General features: G+C 41.3%; 1 protein-coding gene across 3 annotated transcripts in view; it reads right to left on the minus strand.

Moving 5' to 3' along the window:
* The window catches only part of CNPY1 (canopy FGF signaling regulator 1), a 71,484-nt gene that overhangs the window by 40,452 nt on the left and 9,934 nt on the right, over positions 1 to 21,098 (minus strand). For 2 of the 3 annotated variants that reach the window (XM_087916907.1, XM_087916906.1), the window contains exon 2: positions 14,140 to 14,251. In XM_087916907.1, coding sequence (XP_087773033.1) covers positions 14,140 to 14,251 — 112 coding nt within the window. Of the gene's footprint in view, positions 1 to 14,139; positions 14,252 to 17,898; positions 18,159 to 21,098 lie in introns of those variants that run through there. The other variant, XM_026718323.2, reaches the window with a different exon arrangement.

Consider the following 21,098-nt stretch of genomic DNA (forward strand, 5'->3'; position numbering starts at 1 on the left):
GCACATAGCCCACTTGGGCTCCATTTTCACTGCCAGAGGTATCACCACCTTCACTGTTTCCAGGGTGGTTCCCATGGGCCAGATCTAAGCGCCCTTAGATGCCGGATGCAATCCACGGGCCTTGAATTTGACACTCCTGTTCTAAGGGTTATGCAGTTCCTTTTCATTCCCCCTTCCTCTCTGAAACTTTCTGAAGGAACTTGATTATCAGGAAAAGAAAAAGGAAAACCGAAATGTTTTATTCCCCGTTAGGCCCTTGGGATAAAAGGAGCATGACAGACATTAATTATTAGAGAAATATCCCTCTTATGCTTTCTCTCACATTCTATAGATACAGGTAAGTCCTTGATGTATGACCACAATTGACCCCAGTATTTCTATTGCTAAGTGAGAAAGTTGCTAAGTGAATTTCCTCTTTTCTATGACTTGTTGTTAAATGAATCACAGTAGTTGTAGTTAATTCAGCAATAGGATTGTTATATGAATCTGGATTCCCCATTGATCTTGCTTGTCAGAAAGTGATCACATGACCCACTGCATCCGTCATAAGCATGAACCAGTTGCCAAGCATCTGAACGTTGATATCATAAAACCATGGAGATGCTGCAACGGTTGGAAGTGTAAAAAAAAGACGACTATAAGTCACTTTTTTTCCATGCCATTGTAACTTTGAACGGTCACTAAAAAACTGCTATAAGTTGAGAACTATCTCTATGGTCATAGAGAGGACCCTGCCAAAACTCTACTTCTCCAACTCAACCTGTTCTGACCTGGGATATGATCCTGGCAAATGGATATTTGATTTCTGATTTAACAAGAGTCCGATTTCAGACCACCCACCACTACCCACACCTGGCTAAAACAGGGAACTACAAGGGTATAGGGGATTTCCAAAGAATTGAGAAAACGTGGAGTGGAAATGTTGGGACAGAGTGAATCAGCACCTCTTGCTGTTATAGCATGTGCTATGCAAACCAGGAAGGTTTCCTGCTTCTCTTCTATGCTTCACTGCTGTTAGGTGTGCAAGTATTAATCCTGCCAACTGCAGTAGAAAGCTGTTTCTGTAGGAAGAACGACATCTAATTTTGTTTCTTTTTTAAAAAAACTTAGCTAGTTAACAAAAATAGAGCATAGAATCATAGAGCTGGAAGGGATCTTGACCTCTTCTATTCCAACGCCCCCTCCCCCCCCCCAAGGCAGTCCTGGACAAATGGTGTCCATTTGTCCTTGAAAGGTTTATCCTTGAAAACCTTGAGGGATGGAGCACCCACAACTGAGGGAGGCGAGCTATTCCATTGATGAATTGCTCCCACCGTCAGGACATTTCTCCTTAGTTCCAGTTTGGATCTCCATTTAATGGGTTTCCGCCCACTGCTGGTTGTCCTGCCTTCAGTTGCTTTGGAGAATAAGTTAACCCTTCTCTATGTCCTCCCCTCAAGAACTGGAAGAGTTATCGTGTCATCCCTAATCTTCCTCTTCAATAGATTAGACATACCTAGCTCCCTCAACCATCCATTATACAATATAGCTTCCATAAAATACATTCTTCCTCCTCCTCCTCCTCTTCTTCTTCATCATCTTCTTCTCCTCCTCCTCCTCCTCCTTCCTTTTTTCCTCCTCCTCCTTTTCCCCTCCTCCTTCTTCCCTTCTCTGTGCGTCTTGTCCTTCTTGCTACAAGCACGCAGACCTAATGCAAATACAGGCGGTCTTAGAATTATGACCATGATTGAGCCCAAAATTTGCTGGTTGCCAAACACTTGCATTTGGATCACGTGACATGGGGATGCTACAGCGGTGTGAATATCAGTCGTAAGTCATTTTTCCCCCAGTGCCATTTAACTTTGAAAAGTCACTAAGCAAATGGTCGTAAGTCAAGGACTACCTGTAACCTAAATGGAACACTTGTGTCTAGATGTGATGAAAAATAAAGCTATATTTTCCCAGAGGGAAGAGGGAGATTTTGTTTTTGGTCTAGTTAGAGCAGGGGGTGTCAAACTCAAGGCCTGAGGGCCAGATCTGGACTGGAGGATGCTTAGAACTGGTCCATGAGGTTGCCCTGGAAACAATGAAGGACCAGCCCGTGGTGTCTCTGACAGCAAAAATGGAGCTCATCACCTCCCTAGCTCTGTTTTTGCTGATGGAGGTTTGCAGGAGGCCGCAGCCCAAAACGGAACTCAGGAGCCTCTTTTTGAGGGCAGAGTGCTCAAGCCACCACAGGCGCCACCTGAGTCCCGACACAACTGACATCATGCTGGCCATGCCCAACCTGGCCACGCCCACCTCAGCCTCCTGAGGTAAAACCCAATCTTGATGCAGCCCTCAGTGAAAATCGAGTTTGACATCCCTGAGTTAAAGATTTGGTATCTTTCAAAAGGGAATGCCGTATGTTCTCATACAAATACCCTTTCCACTTCCCAAAAGAAATTGTGGCCCAATAAAGTGTCAAAAGATAACAAAACCCACTCCAACAAAGCTCATCATCTGTGGCCTGGGGGATGGCCTTAGCTGATTGGTTGTTTCAGCACAGTCTCCTAATCAAGCGTTGCAGTTAGAATTACTATTGACTGTTTTGCTCTCATTAAACCGTAGTGGAATTATTGCGCAGCACCCTTGCACGGAGTGGTTAAAAGCTAAATCTGACTGTAAATTCCAGCTGCAAGCTAGATGGGCTAAAATCAACCATTAAACACCCATGAGGAGATTAAGGGTAAATTCAGGGGTCCTAAGGTTACCTACCTAGACCTGCTGAAATCTGTATTTTTTAAAAAAGAAATTCATCAATGCATGCAGTTGCTAAGCTGAAATGTGCTCGCTGATATAAGATAGGCTTGAGATAGATAGATAGATAGATAGATAGATAGATAGATAGATAGATAGATAGATAGATAGATAGATAGATAGGCAGGCAGGCAGGCAGGCAGGCAGGCAGGCAGGCAGGCAGACAAAAGCTAAACAGGGTATGTATTGCTGGTCTGTTGAGTATTGCTGGTCTATGTTGACTATGAGTTTGGGCTGGAGGAAAATCAAACATGGTGAAAGATTGCTTCTCATTTGAAGTGGCTATATCACAGCCGCTATAATTTTCTTGGAGTAGGACTTTGTGAGTAAAAATAGAATAGAATAGAATAGAATAGAATAGAATAGAATAGAATAGAATAGAATAGAATAGAATAGAATAGAATACCTTTATTGTCATTGCATTCTACAGATACAATGAAATTTGAAAACTACTCCAGCATAGTGCTCCAAACATCACATCACAAGCACACTACAGAATATTTAATAATTAAAATAATAATTAAAATAATTAAAATAACAATAACAACAACAACAACAACAATAATAAACCTAGTCTAAAACCTATCTAAGACATATAGTAAGTTAGATAGTTTAAAAATGCTGCTATATACATAGGACTAAATCACAAATGCACTGTTTGATTCAAGACAATTATTGCCTTGGAAAAGAAACTGTTTCTCAGTCTATTAGTCCTCATTTTAAGACACCTATAACGTCTCCCTGATGGTAACAGTTCAAAATATGAATGACCAGGATGAGAACGGTCTGTGGAGATTTTTAGTGCTCTAGAGAGGAGTCTGGTCTTTGCAATCTCTTCTAAAGAAGAAAGAGAGGAACCGATGATTTTTGTGCTGTCTAGAAAGCTTTTTCTCACTTGATTTATTTTATTTTCCAAGATCCCATCTTTCTGCTTCTAAACTTAATTGCCTCAGAACCACACAAGGATTGGTGTGATGCAATTGCCTCTTCATTACACTCACGTGCTCAGGTGTCTTGCTCTGGAGAAGGCCACTGGGATGTTTTATATTTATTGCACTGGTGCATAACACAATACTCTCCGGTTACTTACTTGACTGCAATTCCCAACCTTTCTCACTGCCTTGTTGCAAATTCGGATTGCTGGGAATTGTAGTTCTGTAACATCTAGAAAGCTACATATTCTCCCACTCCCAAAACATCACACGTATGCACTTATTTATTTATGAAGAAGGCTAGAAAATCAAAGTAATAAACAATAACCTAATCAAGGAATTACAAACTCAGACAAACAAACTAACAATAAATAACTGCCTAATCAAGAAACCACCAAGAACAATTCCCACCAACTCTATCAAGGCAAACAATTAGTATATAATTGTTTTAAAAAAACAACAACTGCATTGTGTAACCAGTCATAAAATTAGTTCATTCTTCCCTGCAACTTAATACTGCTCCATGTCTGCCTTAAAATCAATTAAACCAGGAGCAGGCAGTCTAGAAAGGCTGGTAAAGCTGTGAAATTTTCAGCTCAAAACATCTTTCAACTCCTGCCAAAGACTGGTGTGGAGGCTGGAAATAATTTAGAAAGGTTGAGAGAAGGTCAAAGAGCTTGTAATTGAATAATTCAGCCCAGATAGGAAACTGAAGCTGAAGCAAAAGCGTTAGCATCCTGACAAATAAGCATTAGCTATGAAGCCTGGAAATAAATATTGAAATAACTGATACGGCTTTATGGCTAATCAATGAAGCATTCTTATTATTACTTAAATAACTGGATTCCCCCACTCCTTGGGACAGAATGAATTCTACTTTCCATTGTCACTCTAGGTAGAAGATAAATCTTCCCCAAAGAAGCTGTTTGTACATTTCTTGAGTGCCTGACATCTAGCACCAAATTTGAGTCATTGTAGTAAACATGTTCATGGAAGAAAGCAGAAGGTTGGAAAAATCTTGCATAAACTAAAGCACAGGACAAGCACAGGTGAAGATTCAGCGAAATGGACACAAGGAGCAATTTGAAGGTAATCCTCAACACACCAACCATTTGTTTAGCAGATGTTTAAAGTTACAACAGCACTGGAAAAGGAGTTCACAACCAGTTCTTGCACTTACAACTTATATAGCAGCTCCAAAGTCATCTGACCAAAATTCAGGTGCTTGGCAGCATGCATTTATTATGATGGTTGCAGCATCCTGGGGTCATGTGATCATCAATCAGATTCATATAATAAGTGGTTTGTTTAACAACTGTGGCAAAAAGATTGTAAAATCAAGTACAACTCTCTTAATGATCTCATTACTTAGATGTTCTGTACTCAACTGTGATCATAAGCCAAGGACTACCTCTACTATGTCTTTAACTGCAGCACAAACGCAATGCATGATTTCACCCATACACAACATCTTTGTTCACAAATGATACAGTTCACCCAGAACAAGCGCTGCCCCTTACTGCCTGAAGCCAAATTATTTAGATTATATTTATTTATTAGCTTGTTTTTTTTCACAGCTGGGTATTCATAGTTGACAGCAATAAAGTCCTATGAAGTCCACTACAGCTGCAGTTACAGAATGCCTCACTTGTTTGGGGGGAATCTACTTGCATGTCCTTGCTATGTTCTGGATTGTAGTGAACTACTTGTTTGAAAAACAGGTTAGTTCATTAATTAAACGAACACATTAACTGTATATTTACAAAGCTCCATCTTTCCTCAAGAGCTGAACGTTATTACAGAGATCTCTTAATTTTATCCCAACAATATCTCTGTTTGATAGGGTTGGGCTAAGAGAAAATGCCTGGATAGTGATAGCATAGACTTACCGTATATACCGCTTCACAGTACTTTACAGCCTTCTCTAAGCGGTTTACAGAGTCAGCATATTATGCCCAACAATCTGGACCCTCAATTTATTGATCTCAGAAGGATCGAAGGCTGAGCTGGTGAGAATTAAACAGCCAAACTGCAGGCAGAGAGCAGGCAGCAAAAGTAGCTTGCAGTACTGCATTCTAGTCATTATGCCACCACAGCTCATGGATGAAGGTCATTCAATCAGATCTGTGCATTTGAGGAGTCCAATTGAACCTAGGTTCTATCAGGACTTAACTATAGTCTCTGTACCTACAAATGCCTTGTATGAACAGAGAGCCTTGAGAATAAATTTCTCTAAGGTGATGACCTCTGATAGCTTATACACTGCTCAAAAAAATAAAGAGAACACTTAAACAACACAATGTAATTCCAGGTCAATCACACTTCTGTGAAATCAAACTGTCCACTTAGGTAGCAACACTGACTGACAATCAATTTCACATGCTGTTGTGCAAATGGAATAGACAACAGGTGGAAAGCATAGGCAGTTAGCAAAATATCCCCAATAAAGGAGTGGTTCTGCAGGTGGTGACCACAGACCACTTCTCAGTTCCTATGCTTTCTGGCTGATGGTTTGGTCACTTTTGAATGCTGGCGGTGCTTTCACTCTAGTGGTAGCATGAGACGGAGTCTACAACCTACACACGTGGCTCAGGTAGTGCAGCTCATCCAGGATGGCACATCAATGCGAGCTGTGGCAAGAAGATTTGCTGTGTCTGTCAGCGCAGTGTCCAGAGCATGGAGGCACTACCAGGAGATAGGCCAGTACATTAGGAGACATGGAGGAGGCCGTAGGAGGGCAACAACCCAGCATCAGGACCGCTACCTCTGCCTTTGTGCAAGGAGGAACAGGAGGAGCACTGCCAGAGCCCTGCAAAATGACCTCCAGCGGGCCACAAATGTGCATGTGGCTGCTCAAACGGTCAGAAACAGACTCCATGAGGGTGGTATGAGGGCCTGACGTCCACAGGGGGGATTGTGCATACAGCCCAACACTGCGCAGGACGTTTGGCATTTGTCAGAGAACACCAAGATTGGCAAATTCGCCACTTGCGCCCTGTGCTCTTCACAGATGAAAACAGGTTCACACTGAGCACATATGACAGATGTGACAGAGTCTGGAGAATGTTCTGCTGTCTGCAACATCCTCCAGCATGACCGGTTTGGCAGTGGGTCAGTAATGGTATAGGGGGGCATTTCTTTAGGGGGCCACACAGCCTTCCATGTGCTCACCAGAGGTAGCCTGACTGCCATTAAGTACCGAGATGAGATCCTCAGACCCCTTGTGAGACCATATGCTGGTGCGGTTGGCCCTGGGTTCCTCCTAATACATGACAATGCTAGACCTCATGTGGCTGGAGTGTGTCAGCAGTTCCTGCAAGACGAAGGCATTGATGCTATGGACTGGCCCGCCCGTTCCCCATTCTTGAATCCAGTTGGGCACATCTGGGACATCACGTCTCACTCCATCCACCAATGCCAGGTTGTACCACAGATTGTCCAGGAGTTGGGGGATGCTTTAGTCCAGGTGTGGGAGGAGATCCCTCAGGAGACCATCTGCCTCCTCATCAGGAGCATGCCTAGGCATTGTAGGGAGGTCATACAGGCATTCGCGTTCATGGTTGTGCCGCATCTTCATGTTGGGCGTCAGTTCGCATGAAGATGCGGCACGACCACGAACGCGAAGCCAAACAGCAGGATCACAGCTCACCAGCTCAAATCCCCCAGCAACTAAGACTAACCTGAACACAAGCAAGCTCCCACCTGAACAGAACACCCCCCCAGCCAATCAGAACACAGCCAACCCACCAACCAATCAGAACACAGCCAAACACCCAACCAATGAGAACACCCCCACCACCAAATTGGAACACAGCCAAGCTCCCACCCAATCAAGTCCCACCCCCACTAGCAGTTAAAAGGAAGAAGCAGCTGCAAGCTCACAGTACTCTGAGAAGCACAGAGCCAAAGACACAAGCCTGAAGATGATGAATGAGATTTCATCGAAACGTTGCCTAGATACTTCCAATTTTATGCGGGAGAAAACCTGAATAACCAATGATCCACATACAAATACCCTGGACACCAGCCTCAAAGGTTAATTGTTCCTGTAAACTTTTAAGCCCCACGCAGTCATCCTTAGAAAAATAAGAAATAAAAACATTTCAGCTCTATTAGAGTTTCATAAGGATGCTTGCTTGCTTCCTCCTCCACCTCCAAATTAAAAAAAAGAAAGAAAAGAAGCTGTGGTAGAAAAGAATTGGTCTGAGCAAGGGTTGATCTGGAGCATTAATCTGACAGAGAGGCGATTGCCTTAAAACTTTGAATAATTCTCAGAGATGATTTGGACGAAGTCGTAAATGGCTCTGAAGCATCCCAAAGGGTGGAAAAATTGCTGGATTTTTACACATACCTTCCCAATTCAAATCTCAGATCAGGTTGTACTGAATTGTGTTGCCTTAGGGCAGGGGTCTCCAAACTTGGCAACTTTAAGACTTATGGACTTCAACTCCCAGAATTCTCCAGCCAGCTATGCTGCATTAGGGTTTTGATGGAAATACAGCTTTGTGATCTGTGCCTCTCAGATCACCTGAGGATAAGGGGGATAAGTCAGCTCTGACAGCTGTGATAACCAGTTTTTGAGTAGATACGGGTAAGTGTCCCCTCTGTGTATCATTCTGAGAGTATATAGAGCAAGCCTGGCCTAGTGATGAAGGCATCAGGCTGGAAACCAGGAAATGGCGAGTTCAAGTTCCATCTTAGGCATGAAAGCTGGCTGGGTGACTTTGGGCCAATCACCAGGAAACTATGAGTTCTAATCCTGCCTCAGGCATGAAAGCCTGCTGGCTGACTTTGGCCAGTCACTTTCTCTCAGTCCAACCTGCCTCACAAGGTTGTTATTGTGGGGAAAATAGGAGGAGGAAGATATGTTCTCCACCTTGAGTTATTTATAAAATAACTAGCTTGATACTCGTGCTTCGCTATGAAACTATGTGGCTGGGCTTAGTTTTTGGGGAGGAAAATAAGGGGGAAAATCTGTCTCTGCCTACCAGCATCCCTCGGTATTCATCTGGCTAGCATCCTGTCAGTGTGTGAGAGAGTTGAGGGCTGTTTGAAAAGTGAAACAGTATTTGCTGTGTGAGCAAGAAGGAGACAGCAAGGAGCCCGGGCGTGGCTTAGCTCAACTGCTGAACCTGCTGAATACCACCTCTGTTCCGTATGTTGCCTGTTCCCAGCAAAGCAGTCCAGAGATTTAACTTCCCACAATTTGACATCCACAAGAAAGTTTTGGTTTAGAGAACCCTCCAAATTCCTGAAGACTTATGATATGGACATTTATCTTCATTTAAAAAAAAGAAGAAGAAGAAAAGACCTTTCCAGTGTCACTGCTAACGGACTGGTCATAAGTCAAGTACTACCCCTATGGAATTTATTCCAGAGATACATACTTGAATCAGGAGATTTCCTAGGATAAGAAAAGAAAAGCAAACAGAAGAAAATGCCCTTTGCCTGAGCTGAACTCCTTCTGCCTGGAAAAGGCATCTTTGCTACTACTGCGATGGGTCTTTTTCAATCAAAGTACATTTCTAGGGGTGGCGTGTCTTTGGCCACCCTGCCTCCTTCTGCTACTTTCCAGGAAACACAAGGTGGCCCGTCTCTCAAAACCACCGCACCCGAATCACCCAAACCAGACTTTTTGTCAAGAGATCTTGGGATTGAAGATTCCGAAGCCCTGGCACACATCAAGGGAGGATTTATTTCAATATGTTGTTGCAACTACTTTTGTCAGGTTACCCGTCTCGGGAGAGGCGTTCGTTTCTTACAGCGCATGGTGCCATCTGTTTGAAAAACCAACCACTCGCCTCCGTGCTAGGAGACCACAGATGGAGAATGTTCCCCCTTGTGTGCACAACTGTCAGTGGATGACAAAGCCTTATTGTTTGCAGCCAGGTAGAATTGCAGGGGAGGAGGAGAGAGCAACGTGGGTGCTACTGCAGGGGTTGAATCTTTGTCTCTAGGTACTGAGCGATGCACGGCGAACAATGCCAGTCAATTCTCTTTCTAAGGCAATTTTAACATATCAAGCGAGCATCAAACTACCTGTAGATGAAGCAAAAGTTTATTTTCTCTCCTAGGCAGGTTTCCTCAAGAGGCAATCCTACCGCCCTGAGTTGAAATTGCTCTTAGGTGAGTGGTGGGATTCAGCCAGTTCACACCACTTTGGGAAAACCGGTTGATAACTTTCTGAGCAGTTTGGTAAACTGGTTGTTGGAAGAAATCATTAAGGCAGAGAAAACCGGTTGTTGAATTATTTGAATCCCACCACTGGCTTTAATGGAAACAAATGAAAGCAGGGATATAGGTAGTCTTTGACTTAAGACTGTAACAGAGCCCGCCCGTTAGTCATATCATGAGGGTTGTAAAGCAAGTCACCCAGGTAACTGACCCAATTTTATGACCTTTTTGTGGCAATTGTTAAGCCACCTTGTGGTTGTTTGCTATAGGCCGGTTTTGTCAAAAAAGTGAATATGCTTGTTTCCAGCAAAAATATAAAATGCACATTCACCAATGGAACCTGCAAATATTGCAAATGTGGATCCATTGCTGAGCATCTGAAATGCAATCATGTGACCACTAGAAGGTGAGGAGGAGAAGGTGGGGGGCAAAAGACCATCAGAAGGTGGGAACCCCCCATGGAGATCTGTCCTAAGTTTTTGAGTAGTTGCTAAATGACTCTTCATAAATTGAAGACCACTTGTATGCTTACTTATTGAGTAAGGCTATTCTCTTATGACATTGTGTCATTTTCTTGTAGCAAAAAAGCCATAAAGGATCATGTGGCCCAAGCAATAAAGATAGATCAGCAGAGAGATCTCTGTGTTAGAAATGGTCGTATTTCAGATTGTAGGTGAGCAATGGATAGCAGAATAATATAAGGGGATAAAAGATAAACAGAGTTGGAAGGGACCTTGTAGGTCATCTAGTCCAACGGGAGACCCTACACCATTTCTGACAGGTGGAAGTCCAATCTCTTCTTGAAAGTCTCAAGTGATGACGCTCCCACAACTTCTGAGGGCAACTTCTGTTCCATTGGTTGATTGTTCTCACTGTCAGAAAGTTTCTCCTTCTTTCCAGGTTAAATCTCTCCTTGTTCAGTTTCCATCCATTATTCCTTGTCTGGCCTACAGGCACTTTAGAAAATAGATTGACCCCTTCCTCTCTGTGGCAGCCCCTCAAATATTGGAAGACTGCTATCATGTCTCCCCTGGTACTTCTCTTCACTCAACTATTCATGCCCAGTTCCTGTAACTGTTCTTCATATGTTTTAGTCTCCAGTCCCCTAATCATCCTTGTTGCTCTTTTCTGCACTTTTTATAGAGTCTCAACATCTTTTTTATAGTGTGGTGACCAAAACTGGATGCAGTACTCTAAGTGTGTCCTTACTAGGGCTTTATAGAGTGGTATTAGTACCTCACTTGATCTCGATTGTATCCCTCTGTTAATGCAACTTAATATTGCATTGGCTTTTTTGGCTGCTGCTGCGCACTGCTGGCTCATATTTAGCTGGTTGTTCACTAAGACTCCAAGATCCCTCTCACAGTTACTGCAGTTGAGCCTGGTTTCACCCAGTCTGTATGTGTACTTTTGGTTTTTCTTGCCTGATCATAAAAAGGATCTGAGGAAGACTGTGCCTTCAGTGTGTTATTTGTAAATACCAGACAATTCAAGCAGGTAGCCCTTCACCCTCAGTCTGAAGTAACGTAGAGCCAGCAAGATGTCATCCACCGGCATTATATACCAGCTTATTGCTGTTTTGCTGCTATTTCAGCCTGGCTCCAGAAACGCCTATACTGAGAAGCTGCACCAGAAGAACATGTGATACTGGAAACGCAAGAAAGAACCAAATTACAAGGTCTTCCACCGTACGAGTCCATCAGTATAAGGAGCATTGATGTGGATGCCATAAGCAAGGTTCAAAGTAGCTGCCTTAAGCAAGGCCCTTTTTCGGGGGCGGGGGCGGGAGAGAACAGTGGGGCAATTCAAGAGAGTCCAGAGATATTTCACCAGAAGATTCCTCCACTCCTCTACCCTGAACAGAATACCTTATTTTATTTTTATTTTATTTGGTTTGTCAATTGCTTACAAGATAATAGGTATAAGTAAAAACATAGTTATGAATACATGGATACATATAAGAAAAATAAAAGAAACAATAGGACAGAGACGGTAGGCACGTTGGTGCGCTTATGCACGCCCCCTACAGACCTCTTAGGAAAGGGGTGAGGTCAATAGTAGAAAGTCTAAAAGGTTAAAGTTTTGGGGGTTTGGGGAAGAAACTACAGAGTCAGGTAGAGTATTCCAGACATTGACCACTCTGTTGCTGAAGTCGTATTTCCTGCAATCAAGTTTGGTGCGATTAACCTTGAGTTTGTATCTATTGTTTGCTCTTGTATTGTTATGGTTGAAGCTGAAGTATTCATTGACAGGTAGGACATTGCAATGTATGATTTTATATACTATACTTAGATCGGACCGAAGGCGGCGTAGTTCTAGGTTTTCTAGGTCTAGAATTTCAAGTCTGGTGGCATAAGGTATTCTGCAACGAGTAGAGAAGTGGAGAACTCTTCTTGTGAAATATTTCTGGACTTTCTCAACTGTGTTAATATCAGATATGTAATGTGGGTTCCAGACTGATGAGCTGTGTTCGAGTATTGGTCTAGCAAATGTTTTGTAGTTAGTAGTGTAATATTACCAGAGAAAAAGCTATGTAAGATTAGGTTAACAACTCTTAATGCCTTTTTGACTATGTAGTTACAGTGGGCTCTAGCACTTAGGTCATTTGAGATGAGTACTCCAAGATCCTTGACAGAGTTCGGATCATCAACAAGGTCTTGACTATTCAGCCTGTATTTTATTTTCTGTGTTTGTTTTTTTTTGCCAATATGTAAGACAGAGCATTTATTTGTTGAGATTTGAAGTTGCCATTTGTTTGACCATTATGATACATAGTTGAGGTCTTTTTGAAGGCGAGCAGACTTGGAATGTTAGACGTAGACAACCTAGGCCTTAGGTCTGACCTAAGCATAGTACATAAAATTATCTATACCACCCCTGCCTTAGACTGTCTACCGTTGACCTCACCCCTTTCATAAGAGATCTTTAAGGGATGTGCATAAGCACATCAATGTGCCTACTGTCCCTGTCCTACTGTTCCCGTTTATTCGTATCTATTTTACGTATTAATAATCGTGTTTATACTTATATCTGTTATCTGTTACATGCTTGGCAAAATAAATAAATAAAATAAATTCCACCAGCTTTCCCAGATGCAAAAGGTCTTATACCCAAAGGATAATTCACTCTTTAAAATTATCAGATGCATTCTTTGCATTCAAGGCAGACAATCCATTGAGTTTCTCGGTTATCCAGGCCATGGTTGTGCCAAAGGTGCTTTTTCAGGAGGCAACTGGATTTTCTTGTTTTTTTTTTTTCTTTGAAGATGTTTCGCTTCTCACCCAAGAAGCTTCTTCAGCTCTGACTGGATGGCAGGGAATGGAAGGATTTGTAATATTGTGTGCAAGGAATATAAATCCTTCCATTCCCCACCATCTAGCTAGAGCTGGAGAAGGTTCCTGGATGAGAAGTGAAACATCTTCAAAGAAAAATCAGAAAGCCCAGCTGCCCCTTGGAAAAAAAAAAGCACCTTTGGGACAAGAAACCATGGATTCGTTTACAGTCCTGCATTATTTTTTTACAGATTCTTTTACAGATAATCAGAGTTGGAAGGGACCTTGTAGGTCATCTAGTCCAGCCCCACCATCACCACCTAAGCAGGAGGCCCTGCTGCACCATTTCTGACATTCTACTTTGGATTTGCGCACACACTCTAATCACTCAAATGAAGGGAAACAATGGAGAAAAAAAAAAGAATTCAGGTAGTCTTGGACTTACAACCATTTGTTTAGCAACTGTTCAAACTTACAATGGCATGGGGAGGTTGGAAGTGCTCACACAATAGTTGCTGCCTTCCAACAGTCTCACAATCAAAATTTGGCCACTTGGCAAGTGGCATAATTCACAACTGCTGCAGCATCCCGATGTCGTGTGAATTTGCACAACTTGCTGCAGCATCCTGTGTTCATTTAACAACTGCATAACTCACTGAACAACCACAATGATTCATTTATTAATCATGGCAAAAAAAAAGAAGGTTGTAAAATTGGATATGGCTCACTTAACAGCCTCCTTGCTTAGCAATGGCAATTCTGGTCCCATTTGTGGTCATAAATTGAAGACCACTTACTTGTAAGGAAAGGATGATGCGGGGTTCATTGAAACATCTCCGACTTTCAGTCTCCATAAAAAAAAAGCTCTGGTATTAAGGGAACAGACTAAGTGAGAAGTTATTGGCTTATTTGTGCAGAATTATCAAACCTGTGAACCACAAATCCTTTGGGGGCATGGAGAAATACCCAGCTGAGACACTAACCTCCACAGAATACCTCAGGATTTCTCTGTGCTCTCCCAATATTGCTGAACAGGCCCAGAAGCAGCAAGGAAAACAAGGCCTGAGGGGATGCAGCCATGCCTGAAGCCTTAATCTGGAAAAACAGACAAGACAAAGGTAAACCAAGGTGCTTTCATGGCTAGCCCAGCTCTTCCTAACCTACTGCCCTTTAGTGATGCTACAATTGCAGCTTCTAAAATCTTTATCCAATTCACCAGACCACCCAACACATCAGAAGGGCTGAAGAAGGTCAAGGAAGAGTAACATAGTTTTCATAGGTTTCGTCCTGAAACCCCTACCATTTTTGTAACTATCCCATACACACCCATGGTGCCAAATATCTTCACCAGCTATGCAAAACGTTTAATCCAAAATGTTGTTTTATTACCGTATTATTTTTCTCTTCTTTAGTAACAAATGATTCTCTCTTTTTGCCGTACTTTTTAATTGTAAAATCTGATCAAAGACTGCAATGAAGATATTTGGTTTTTTATAACCATTCCCAAATGTTTGACATCGTTCTTTAAACAGGTTTTTTCTTTGTGGCTGATAAAGTGGCTTTCAATCTTCAAATAGAAGTAGAAAGAGGTGATTCCTAATATAATGCCAGTTCTGAAATAATTAGGTAATCTTATATCATTATTTTTTTAAAAAAAAATCTTTAACCTCTGTAAGTAATGCTAAATGATTAAAGATGGGCAAAACTTAAACCAGGGTGATTTTCTCCTACAAAGGGTATTTTGAAGCATGAACTTTCTGTGCTTTAATTATATTGCAGAAAAGCTCTTCTCTTAAGGCATGATTCTATGTCAGCCTAAAATGTTTTTCAGGGAACATTTGAAAAGTTTCAACACATTTCAGATGCTTGATTTGACTGTAAATTATTTCTCTGTACTGAATCCGGCCCGCATTTCTGCAAAACACACCAACAAACCCTTATTTGCTATTTAAAGTCTCCTTAGCTGCACCTGTGGCTGGAGAAAGCAAAGGAGAATTTCCTCAGGGACACAGCTGACTACATCACAGCTGTCTGAACCTGTGGACTTGTCCATCAGTTCAAAACTCTCAACGTTCCGTTGTTTTCAAAGGATGACAGATGGTTGAATTATACCTAATGTACCCAACATCATGAAGCAGATCTGCAACCATGTTGGAACTTACATATATACCAATAGCAAACTCAGGCTGTATTGTTTTCTGAATTATTTTCCTTGTCTTGGCAACAGTGTCAGACTTACAGTGCTATGGTGTATTATTTTCTTCCTTTCTTTTGTCTCCATTCATAATGCAAAGTGTAGCTATCAAAGATGTGGTGGTATGGGACCGCATCCATATAAGATTCCCCCCCCCCCAGATATTCTTTCATCCTGTCAAGTGTCTAAATCATGATTCCTAAATCATGAACCACAAAGTTTTTGCACTGTTGTGCCACAAAGTACTATCTTGGTGTTAGATCAAAGGGAATTTTATCACTGACTGAACAATACAAAAAACTTGCAAGTGTTTGCATGCCGATAAAAGGCAAGTTAAACTTTTGACATATATGAATAATATAGCCCTGGGGGTTGGGGTTTGCCTCTATTGTATTCAAATTTAAGCTCTAAAGTACCCAGGCAACAGCTTTCCCTTCTAATCATCGTGTTTTAGGCAATTCCTCTGCTTCACTGAAATCAAGATATAGCTCAGCTCTACGAAGTTAATGAGGCATGAACCCACTTATGGAAAAAAAAGCAAGTATTTTGCATGCTGGTCACAGCCAGGTTTCAAAACAACCAGATTGCTTTCATGTCCACAGCAACCAATACACACTTTCTTTTACAAACTATCCATCAATAATGTAGGGTTGGTTTTTTTTCAGACAATATCACTGTAGCAAAATCCATCTAGAAGTTTCATTTGATGGAATCGGAGTATCTCTACCAAGTTGCTCACAGAAGGAAGGTGGAGCTGCACAAACTCAAATGGTAAAAAATGATTGGCAGTAAACTTTGGGCAGGATCAACTATGAAATTTTCTGATGTTTGTAGTGATAAAAGGCAGGAATTCGTTATTATGGCAGATTCCCTACCTGATGTTCTCCAACTATGTTGGAACATAGTTTCTAAAATTTTCCGGAAGCTTAACAACAGCAGATACATCTAGATATCAGCTACTTGATAGCTTTAAGATTTCTGGTCTTCAACGCCCAGAATTCTTCCTCCAATCATGTTAGCTCAGGAATTCTGGGCATTGAGTCCACAAGTCTTAAACTCGCCAGGTTTGAAGACCCTTAGTCTAGAATGTGTTCCCATAGGAAAGACTGATTTAGCATGTCATACAGTAGTGAAATTCCCAAACATCTGTATTCTAGTTATTACAAATCAAGGTAATCAAAGAACTACTATGAACTCTCCCACCAATATTGATAGAGCAAGCCACTTGTCTATAAACAAAGAGTAAACCCCACTCCTTTTTAAAATTGATGATGTTACCTAGTTGGGTAATGCAATGTCCCCAAGAAAACAACCAAGCTCAAAGAACTCTTAGTTATTGTAAACTTCTCTAGTATAAAGCTCTAGACTTCAAAGTCTACTTTTGCAAGGTCCCAATGGGTATCTCCTACTTTTTCCTGATAAGATTCTAATATTTTTCCTACTCCTACAAGCAGATCTCTTGCAATTTCCTTGCAGCTTTGCCTAGCATAAAACTCTGTCTTGTTGAGTAGAAAATACTTAAGTTTCACACTCCTTGTTGGCTTTGTTGCCACTCCCAAGTACTCTTCCTGGCAACTATTTTCCCTTAGAGAAATTCCTTGTACCTGAGGTGGAGTTAATGTAGCTTTTTCTTTCCAGCTTCCTTAATGACCCCTTGGGAGTATTATCACCAATTGTTCCTAGCAGGTTATGATGTGTCAACAGGTAAGGCTCATTTGTAGTAAAATGTTGATCTATTGTACTTTCCTAGCATTGGGCCTGTAGTCTTTTTCAGCCAAAACAAAAGAAGCTTCAGTTCTATGTTTACTGTGATTGTTTTTTACAAAACCTGGTGAATTTAATACGCTTTTTGGGAGAAAAAAAAGGACAGTTGTAAACAATCCAGAATTGATGGGGAAAATCTTCTCTGCAATTTCATATACAAGATTTCAACTCAGGGGCTGATGGGAAAAAAAAATCTGGTAGGCTTTCTATCTAAACTATAATTTTTATTTTTAGAAATTCTGTTACCACATATACAATTTTAATTCATTAAAAAACCTCAGCTTTTGGCTTGTCAAACAATTGGAAAACCACAATACCCCTAAAGGGGGGAAAAAATCTTTTCACATGAAGTTGTTATCTAGCTTTTCCAACAGAACTATTCGTAGTTTTATTAGTAAATTTCATGTACATTTACCAATGCTTGAATAAATCTTTGCCCTGAAAACAAGATCAAAGCAATTCAACCACTCTTATTTTATTATTTTGTGTAGTTAGGACACCAAGGAATAAAATTATTAAAAATTACTGGATCCAGCTGTACTCAGTACACGTTGATATTAGAAAGAAAAATAAACTATAAATAGATGGAGGTATGGATTTATTTTTCTTTGTACGTTACCAAATTTACACAGGCAAAATATCTAAATGAAGAAAAAAAATCAGTCTATACTTTCAATCTAAAGGATATTAGATCTAAGTTTTATCTTCTAGTATATGAAAATAATCTCAAATTTCCTACCTTTAAAACTTAATTTCATCAATTGCATTTTCAAAGTGTACTTACTTGGCAAAGATTTCAGCCTCTGCTTAAGCAAGCTCACAGCTCTAAGTTTCAGCCAGGACAATGTTTTAAAATCTGATCTTCCTCCAGAGAAGGCAATTTTATCTCTCTCCTCCAGCATCAGGATCTCCTCAGGTCTATGTCTCAGTGAGAAATCCTATGGCTGTTATGATCTAATGAAATAATCCATGGCAGAGCCAGCCAATGAAAGAGTAACATGTGGGAAAAACAGAGTCCAGGAGCCAACTGGATATTGCATAAAGCTCAGGTGCCTGGAGCAAGCAGTAAAAAGGAAGAAGGGGAAGGAATGCTGGTTGCTATGGAGAATAAAATCACCTGTGTGACATGTGCTCTTATTTACTAGAAGTTCATTAGAGCTGCATTTTCTGATCTTTACTTACCAAATCCATAGAAGAGTGTTACCTCTAGTTCAGCCACTTTAGGATATATGGACTTCAACTCCCAGAATTCCCCAACCATCCTCTGTGAACTTCAACCCCCAGAATTCTCTAGCCAGTCAACATCTCTATGGTCTTCAACTCAGAATGCTAGCTGGAGAATTCTGGGAGTTGAAGTCCACACATTTTACAAGATCCGAGAAGGAGAAACACGGAATACAGAGGTGGTATTCAGCAGTTCTGACTGGTTCTAGAGAACCGGTATCGGAAATTCTGAGTAGTTCGGAATACCAGCTCTGACTGGCCCCGCCCCCATCTATTCTCTGTCTCCCATTGAGTCCCAGTTGATCGGTTGGGTCTTTCTTTGTTGCCCTGCACAGAAGAACGGAGCTGGAAAGCAGGTTAGTGGAGTAGGGAGGGAATGGGGATTTTGCAGTAATCTTCTCCTGCCACGCCCACCAAGCCACACCCACCAAACCATGCCACGCCTACCAAGCCATGCCCACAGAATTGGTAGTAAAATTTTTTGAATCCCACCACTGACAGAATGGACTTAAAAGTGTGTTGAAAAGTTTTTACTGTAAGCCAGGGCTGTCAAACTCCCAGCTCACGGGCTGGATGCGTCATGCGCTGGCTATGGCCACACCCAGTTTAGCGAAGGGGCAAAAAATTCCCGATACGTCACGTGATGTGAGTTTGACACTCCTGCTCTAAGCATAGGGGCATCTGCAGGATGGGTTGAAAATAAATAAAAAAATCAAGATAGTGACTTTGGTGGTGGTTGTGGCTGGTACTATCTATTTTTTTTAATTCGCCTCTTTTATAGACATCCTGCTACAAATGTTTTCCCCTTGAAAATTTCAGAATAGAGGTGGTGCACGTAATCCTAGACTTACAACCATTTGTTTAGTGACTGTTTGAATTTACGGCACTAAAAAAAGCGACATTATTGTTTTTCACACTTATGACCATTGCAGCATCCCCATAGTCATATGACCAAAATTCAAACACTTGGCAACTGTCTCGTATTTATGACAGTTGCAGTGTCTTGGGATCCTGTGATCACTTTTTGTGACCTTCTGACCAGTGACGTCAATGGGGAAGCCAGATTCAAGTAGCAACTAATGCAATGATTCACTTAACACACCAGAAATGTCATAAAAATTCATTTAACAACTGCCTTGCTTAGCGAAGGAAATTTTGGGCTCCATTGCAGTTGTAAGTCGAGGACTAACTCTACTCGACTTACAACCCTAATTGAGAGCCTGGAATTACAGTTGCAAATCATGGCTGTTAAGGGGTCACCATGATTTGACCAATGTTTTTTGCAGCTGTCAATTAGCAAATGCAGCAATTAATAAACACGTCCCTTATAGCCAACAGGTGTTTTTTGCTGGAAGCAAATGCCAATTTCCAGCCAAGCTCTCAAAATGTGATTGTGTGACTGTGGGAGGTGTGGCTTATTGGAGCTTCAAAAACGGGTTTATAATAGCTCTGGGATAGTTTAGCATAACTTGAAATGGTCACTAATCAACTAATCATAAATCGAGGATAACTGTAGCCATTTTCTGAGATATTTAAGTATTTAAACTTCATGCTGCTTTCAATAAATGCAGTTTGGTTCCAGTTTTCAGACCCTCATGACTTTTCCCACCCGTCTGTCAAAGTCAGACTGTTGTACAATTGGTTGTGAGTGCAGTGTCATCGGTGAACTTGCCTCTTGTGTTGCACAAATCAAATTGTGCATTGCATATGAATCTACTTTAATGTGATTTATTAATTTTGATAAAGAACAGTGGTGGGATTCAAATGTTTTTACTACCGGTTCTGTGGGTGTGGCTTGGTGGGCATGATGTGGCTTGGTGGGCATGGCTTGGTGGGCGTGGCTTGGTGGGTGTGGCAGGGGAAGAATACTGTAAAATCCCATTCCCTCCCCACTCCTGGGGGAAGGATATTGCAAAATCCTCATTCTCTCCCCACCCCACTAACCTGCTTTCCAGCTCCGTTCTCCTGTGCAGGGCAACAAATGAAGACCCATCTGATCAGCTGGGACTCGGGAGGCAGAGAATAGATGAGGGCGGAGCCAATCAGAGGCGGGATTTGCTGGTTCTCCAAACTACTCAGAATTTCCACTACTGGTTCTCCTGAACTGGTCAGAACCTGCTGAATACCCACCTCTGATATAGAAGTCAGATACTGAGATGCTGCTACGTGTTCCAACTTAATATATTCTAAAACAGAGTCAATATATTAGTAATATTAGCACTTAGCTCTTTCATGTTAAAAGCTTGAGAGTTTTAGTCAGTGAATTTATTTAGGACATCTAAAAAGAGGCATGGAGCTTCATTTACAAAACATGGAATCCTTGTTTATTTATTTATCTATTTTTTGACAGCTTCCTTGCTCCCCCGTTTCCGAATGTCCTTGCAAACAGCCTCAGTTTACTAATCAAGGAATTTTTTTTTTTGCCATATACTCCTCTTGTTTATAAGCAATCCCACCCACAGATACTAGCATAGGCAAATCCCTTGATGAGACACAGATGTAGAAAGTTTGTTGTTTGTTGTTATGCTATTATCGGCATTGCTAGGAGAGAGATGACAATTATCACACCAGCAGTACCCTTGAATGGCTTTACTTTACAGTGTTCGAATTAATCTGTATTTTTATAGCTATCATTTCAATAGCTAAATAAAGCTTACTGTTGATCGCTTGCTTCAGGAGAGTAGCAAACATTTTTTTAAGTATAAATTTCCCAAAAGGTTTGAGGATAAACTACACACAAATTCTACCTATTAAGGAACT

Source organism: Pseudonaja textilis, chromosome Z, assembly GCF_049901715.1.
Source record: "Pseudonaja textilis isolate UNSWEBS1 chromosome Z, rPseTex1.2, whole genome shotgun sequence".
Classification (NCBI taxonomy): domain Eukaryota; kingdom Metazoa; phylum Chordata; class Lepidosauria; order Squamata; family Elapidae; genus Pseudonaja; species Pseudonaja textilis.